The 7,500-nt window shown below is 32.1% G+C and overlaps 2 protein-coding genes across 2 annotated transcripts in view; one reads left to right on the top strand and one right to left on the bottom strand.

The window, feature by feature from the left end:
* The window catches only part of LOC144967480 (mitogen-activated protein kinase 1-like), a 66,653-nt gene that overhangs the window by 48,018 nt on the left and 11,135 nt on the right, over nt 1-7,500 (bottom strand). The window lies entirely within an intron of this gene.
* Nucleotides 1-7,500, top strand: part of LOC144969193 (uncharacterized) — a 12,177-nt gene that overhangs the window by 2,546 nt on the left and 2,131 nt on the right. Inside the window, exons 4-9 of the mRNA XM_078908305.1 lie at nt 760-938; nt 3,477-3,593; nt 3,979-4,054; nt 5,712-5,803; nt 6,905-6,964; nt 7,351-7,451. Of these exons, the coding sequence (XP_078764431.1) occupies nt 760-938; nt 3,477-3,593; nt 3,979-4,054; nt 5,712-5,803; nt 6,905-6,964; nt 7,351-7,451 (625 nt within the window). The remainder of the gene's footprint in view (nt 1-759; nt 939-3,476; nt 3,594-3,978; nt 4,055-5,711; nt 5,804-6,904; nt 6,965-7,350; nt 7,452-7,500) is intronic.

The raw sequence follows: 7,500 nt of genomic DNA, 5'->3' as shown, positions 1-7,500 counted from the left end.
TATCCTAATATTTTTCTTTCACAGTAGTAATTATATAGCAACCAGGTTAGTCACCAATCTCTGAGATAATTAGATCTTATAAATCATGTAAAACAATAACTGTTTATGGTGCTTATACAATCTATAAACGAAGAAGCAAACGATTTGTTTTTTTTTAAAAAAGGACCTTGACCCTATGTCAAAGTTAAATGCTATGTCTGACAAGACAATAGAGGAAGAAAAATGATAATTTGTAACTATAGTTGAAATTACTGTCCATTACGCAAATTTCATGACCAAATTCTTATTCACATTTTGATTTTGAGAGCTATCAAAAAAGGCTCACTAAGAAAAGTGAGCAAATTTAAACACTCAGAAACATTGCAATCTTTTAAAAAGAATAATTCCTTGGCTTAAAATCCAAAATAAGTCATAATCATTGACTGACCAATTCCTTTGTATACGCATTGTTGCACCTTAGAACGATCAAATGATTAAGTTTATACTAAATTCATATAAGCGATTATTAATTAAGTTGACATAAATGCAAATCAAGGATTGCATATTAATACAATCCACAAAGGTGATGTTTTTTATTCTCAATGGAGTGAGGGAAATCCCAGCAGGTCATCAGCCTTATTAAATTTACTTTTATTACTGACATTTAACATCATTCTTTTGTACAGTGTAATTTGGTCTAGGTTTGTTAAATCCTTTAGATTTAACCAGTATTCAAAAAAGACTTAACCAAATGACATATTATATTTTCGTTGTTTACAGGCGTCCCTCTTAAAGAGACTCGTATCCTTAACCTGTTCACGGTTCAAAAAGGAACCCCTGTATGGGGACTGAGAAGCATCCTACGTTGTGTCAACTCACACATGATTTACAGATACCAGTGGCTTTGTGACAACATCACCCCGACATTCAAGGACATGTTTCAGAAAGAAGATTATTCTGTAAGTCATGATATATCTTGAGATCTTTCTTTCTTTTGTTTTTTTTTTCTTCCTTCAAGTCCGGATATTATTATATTAAGGAGTACATTTATAATACTAAATATGTATATATATATATATATATAATATATATATATATATATATATATATATATATATATATATATATATATATATATATATATATGAGCCAAGGTCAAAAGGTGCCCGCCTGATACCAGTGTTAAGAAAATTTGATTTTTACTTAATTATAGGCTGTTTTCATTGGGTTAATGCTTGTAATCAATTGATAATATGAAGAAGAGATAAAATGAGATAGCTCAACATACTCTGTTCAACAGAATATGAAATAAACAACTTGAAAGTGAAATTTGAATGCTGTTTGGCATGTGCTTAAAACGAGGTCAACGCATCACCTTTTTAGAAATCATGTAGAAATTAAATGTGATGTTTTAGCTCACGTGATTGAAATTTGACTGATAGTATAAAGTCAAAATTTATTTTTAAACGCAATTGCAGTATATTACATATCTGAATAAGTTTCATATAGAGTTCTTAAAAAGTTGGTGTTGCTTGTGACCTTTGGTGTCATCAAACACAGCACAATACTAAGACTCGACACGAAACTTTAAAGCTCATGTTTAATGTTTATAAAATGTTTTATTATGAAAAAAAAGCATAGATTTACTATCTGAACTCAAATCTTGGAGTAAATGAATACCGTTTTGCCGATATTGAGGTTTATTGGTTTTGGTGTCATTTGTCACAAGCAACACGTCATGCGTGAACACGTGGAAGTTTGTTTCGTTAAATGGCGATTCGCAATTTTGATCCACCCTTCTTACCAGTCTTTGAAGTGCAGCACTTTCATTTGCCTTTCCAGCGTGGCTCCAGGCAGAAAAGGTAAGTTGAACTTTAGTGTCATCGCTATTTTACATTGTCACAAGCAACACTTGATATTGGATATTACAAAGTGCCACCAAAAAAATTATGTTTTCAGCTGTAATTCTATTTACAAATATGATATTATGACATCTCACATAAGACTGTGATTTTGACACAATTAAATATTTCCTTGTAATTCTAATTTTTTATGTTTCAGGGTTGTATCAATCAAGAAAAAGACAAAACTCAAGCTTTTGACTAATCCAGATAAATAGAAGGGTTGTCAAGAAATTTGATTTGATTTACTATTAACACACTAAATTAGTAAAAACTAGCAGATTTGAGCAGTAGGGCGGATGTTACGGTATGGTTACATGAATTCATTACCATGGCTGATATTTATCTAGTGTTTGTGTGACTTCTGGTACTTTTTGTGACCATTGATGTCATTGCTTAAAATGTCACAGGTAACACTTAAGTTTGAAGTTTCTAAAGTATTTCTGTTTTCATGTTCTTCAAAGCTTGAAATGTCATTGAATTACATTTTAACAGGCTATATTACATGTGTTCAGTTGCTATTCTTGATTTATTGAGGCAAAATTGCGTTCTAGTGCCGATTTTGACCAAAGTAATAGCAACAATGGTATTACTAATTTCTAAGTATATTTCCAATTTAGAAGTATTTAGTTTCTTAAAATATTATTGAATTTCATTTTAGAGTAGGTTATTGTGCTTTTTTGACTAAAAATAATGATATATTATGGACGAAAGTGTGATTTGGTGTTGCTTGTGACATAAGTAATGGTGTCACCGGTCTTATGTCACAAGTCACATTCAGATGCTCTAATTTCCATGTATATTTTTATTTTTGAAGTTTTTGGTTTCTGAAATATTATTAAATTCCATATATAACTGTGGTTATTACACTGGTTTGACTGAAATTAATAATATATTGTCGAAATTGCAATTTGGCATTGCTTGTGACATGACTAATGGTGTCATCGGTCTAATGTCACAAGTGACACAATGTCGCTAAATAAGATATGCTTTGGTCACATTATTTCCCAACATTTTATTCCAAAAGTTTCTGAACATTTCTGGTAATAAACATATGCAATATTGTTGTTGTTGTTAATGTGCAAACATTTTTATGAAATAATAAATTTGCATTCTATGTTGCTTGTGACCGATGACACCAAAAAGCAACATTTTCTCCAATAGTTGGTAATATTATTGTACTATGATTGTTGTTGATTGTGTCTTTTTTTCTATAACTTACTAAATAAAGTTTGATACTCAACAAAAATCATTTGGTTATTGAGTTTTTTGTCTCATTTTGGTGTCACCGGTCACCATATGCTGCGTTAGACCTTAAAGTTATCTAAAGGGCCTTTGATTCATGAAGTACAGGGTTTTTGCTACATATATAGAAACATGAAAAGACTATTATGTCACTTTTATTTTGAGAAAAAAAATTGGCACCTTTTGACCTTGGCTCATATATATATATATATAAATCACTTTCAACCAATATGATTTAATAATATGAAGCAAATAGCTGAATATGTTATTTCCATTTGCTTATCTTGTAAATCACTTGTAAAGGATTTCATTTTTTAAAATCCCTATTCTTTTTTAATTTGAAACCAACAGAATCAAGTGATGGTAGCATTGATTGGAGGAGCAATATTTCATGGTTCATTTTTTCGCCAAGTTCACATTGCACAGTTTAGATTGGAATATCTTGTAACTGGCAAACACGTAGATGAGGTAGATATTTCAGTTATCGCTATATAACTTACTTAAACCTCCTGAAAATATTTCATTGTTTAAGTTATTACAAGCTTCTATATTCTTTATATTGTTTGGTCTCATAGATATTGACATTTCATTCACTCATGCTATGCTAATTGTAGATTATATGGATCTTGGTTCATTATATTTAGTTATTGACCCAATATCTACTTTAAACTTAATCTTTAGTCTTACAAAGTTTTTTTTACAATTATGTCCATCATGATAATCAAATTCTAATATTTTTTGGAATGTTTATCATACGTTTTGTTGAGACAGCAAGTTTACGGTATATGAAATAAAGATTTGAAGTGCAGTCATGCTTTTTAAAACCTATTTTTTACGTCTTTGATATTTCCAGGCGGTTTCCATATTTGTCAACAGCGTCATGATGGATGTTGACAAACTCATCAGTAGCAGATTTCATGTCCTCATTGGTATTATTATTATTATTATTATTATTATTATTATTATTATTATTATTATTATTATTATTATTATTATCATTATTATTATTATTATTATTATTATTATTATTATTATTATTATTATTATTATTATTATTATTATTATTATTATTATTATTATTGTAAATATTATTATTATTATTATTATTATTATTATTATTATTATCATCATCATCATCATCATCATCATCATCATCATCATCATCATCGTCATCATCATCATCATCATCATCTTCATCATCATCATTATTATTATTATTATTATTGTTATTATTATTATTATTATTATTATTATTATTATTATTATTATTATTATTATTATTATTATTATTATTGTTATTATTATTATTATTATTATTATTATTATTATTATTATTATTATTATTATTATTATCATTATTATTATTATTATTATTATTATTATTATTATTATTATTGTTATTATTATTATTATTATTATTATTATTATTATTATTATAATTACTCATCCCTGAGAGGAAATTTTTCTTTAGGATTTATTCCAAGGGAAGAATGGAATAACCCAGACATCAGCCACAGTGCAGCTTTGCAAGTGAGCTAAGGCTAGATGACTTGCTCAAGGTTACACAGCGCGGTGGGTAGTTGAACTCAGTACCTTTTGGGTATGAAGCAAAGACCATACTGCTGAGCCACGCTGTCCCATAATTTACATTGTTACTGCTGATTATTTCATCGAACTGGTGGTTCTGGGGGAAGTGTTTATCAATGAGAGTGATAAATTGTTGTGACTGATTTGGTAACTGGTGGGTTGGCCCATATAATGTTTCGTTTTCTGTTGTGTTTTTGTGTGGTATGGTTTGTTCCATTTTTATATGTCAGTTTGTGATTGTGGGGGTCCTGATAGCTCAGTTGGTAGGGCACTCAGGTGCAGTAGTAGTAGTTTCTTATGGTTACACCTCCAAGTGAACCGTTTCACTCCAGTCCAGGTATTTTTGTCCTCCTTGATGGACGGTATCATAGCCCCCTGGCACGGCTGTGGACGGGCAGTGCAGGACCAAGTGGTCCATACCTTGTTTGGCACCACCACATGCTGTGCACTTGGGCGAATCTCGGTAGCACCAGCGGTACAGGTTTGTCGCTGTCCTGCCGTGTCGGGATCTGATCCTGTTTGCATGTACCCACTGCTTTCTTGTCAGCTCGTGGACCCCCCCCCCCCCCCCCACCCCCCCCCCGGTTCACACAGCAGTGATTGGGTAGCTGGGTCTGTTAGATTTGGCAGACTTTGCGATAGACTTGTGTCCTATCCAAAGGGCAGTAAGCAATTGAATTCCATTTCACGCTATAGAAGCCGGGATAAACTCCAGCTCCATGGTCCTAATGGCTCTGAAGGACTACTTTTTGGGATTGTGGTTGCTGTGTGTGAGTGCCGCCTTGTATAAGTTTTTTTTTTATTTGTTGAAAATTGCTTCATTTGAGAAAAGGCTAGTCTATCACTCTTCAGTCATTTCTGGAATTTGTTTATATATATATATATATATATTCCTTTGATATTTTATAATTCAGGAGATTTCTGTCCTTATATTGTTTACAATACTCACGTCTTAATGTCCTGGATGACTCCTTACATTTTTCCTTGTTCCACTTTTAGGGTTGAACATTCCAGTCCTCACTTCAGTGGAAGAAACAGGAGAAAATTGGCAGCTAGAATTCTGGGATCCAGAAACTGTTCAAAGAGATAAGGTGGTTGTATTCTTGCTTTGCCCTGTTCCTTTTCTTATTTTGCCAGGACTTTAAACAACCACTTCAATTATGCTTCATTCTTTTGTCGCTATCATAAAGTTTTGTGGAACTTTATGGTCTAGAGGCATGACACTTGTCTTGCAACATGTAGGTCATAGCATCAAATCCCACTATGGGTAGTGCGAAGTTGAGTCCTTGAGAAATGCTCTTTACTTGAGCTATGTTGTTGTTCTTGACTTGTTACGGATCAGTCTTTGCATTTGGTCGTTACACAGGTTTGTTACTTTTTCTCAAAGAAATGGCTGTAGAAATTACTCACATCAAAAGAAAGGACAAAGCAGAAAATATTAGGAAGCCAGTTGCATTTAATACAGGGTTAAATAACAACGTGAAATTGAATGTAAGCTTCAATTTAATATACGAAAACAGATCAAATGGACATTTCGGATTTCCCCTTTATCAACAAAACAAGATGAATGAAACACTACAGATGGATGAGTTAGTGTGGTAGTGGCGTTTTTAAGATGAATAAACAAAAACATTGATGGGCAGGAAATAGTATACTGTTTGTATTTCCTGCCCATCAATGTTTTGTTTTGTTTAGAGCTTTGAGCAGCAACATTTACATGATTTAATACAGGGTGGGTGGGTTGGGTAGTCTGTCTGCATAGCACTCTTGCCTTAAAGTTTACCATTATATTGAGGCCGTTATATGGATTGTGGTGGAGAGAATGGAAATTTTGTGGGTTTTAAAAAAAAAACATTTTTTTAATTGTTTTGTTTTTTAATGAAATCCATTTTATAGTGACACGATTTCCTAATGATGTATATTCATTCAATCTTATTTTCTAACCTTTGTGGTTTATTCCATTATTATCACCAGCATCATCATCTACATTATTATTATCATCATTATCCATCATAGTCGTAATTTTTGTCATTGTTGTTTTAATCATACCATCATCAATACCTCATCATTAACCATTATCACCACAACTATAATCCTCATCCTCCCCTCCTTCCTTCTGAGGCAGTCTCTGGCATAGATAGTCTTATCATATTCCTTAATCTAATGACATTTCATTATAATTTTATCTTCAGGGTATACTCATGCAGAAGATTAGCGATGCTGTCATCAGTAACAAGTACATTTTTGCCGAGGTAGGTGGCAGAAATTTGTATTTACAAAAGTTATATTTGTCATAGAATGTACTTATATTCGTTATAGAAACATTAAGGAGAATTTCTAACCTGCAATATATTGGTTTCTTTGTAAGATTCTGGTAGTTGGGAACAGTAACAACAAATAGCTTTTGACAGACCAGGATCTTAGGCAAAGTGGGCGGGGTGTGTATGTGGGGAGGGCGCTTGAAAATCCTCTTCTTGACTATCGGGATCAAATAAAGGATAAAAAGTAAAATTTGTTTTCGGTTGTATGTTATCTCATTTATCTTTTTGTGAGCTTTTTAGATTTTTAGGCATAACTGGCGTTATAATGTCTTGATTTACCATCAAATCCTCTGAAATTATATTGATTTTATTTCCAGTGTATCTTCCAACTGGACCCACATAAAGACAGTTTTATCCAAGGCCAGAAGCAGTATACGTTAAACTTTGTACAGATTATGGATGAAATCATAGAAGAAGGGTGAGCGTTAGCTTAAAATTCTAATGGAAATGTTGAAAACTACCCCCCC

This window comes from Berghia stephanieae, chromosome 3 (genome assembly GCF_034508935.2).
Source record: "Berghia stephanieae isolate SIO BIC M18660-M18661 chromosome 3, UCSD_Bste_1.3, whole genome shotgun sequence".
NCBI classification, from domain to species: Eukaryota; Metazoa; Mollusca; class Gastropoda; order Nudibranchia; family Aeolidiidae; genus Berghia; species Berghia stephanieae.
This window is presented reverse-complemented; position numbering and strand designations above follow the sequence as displayed.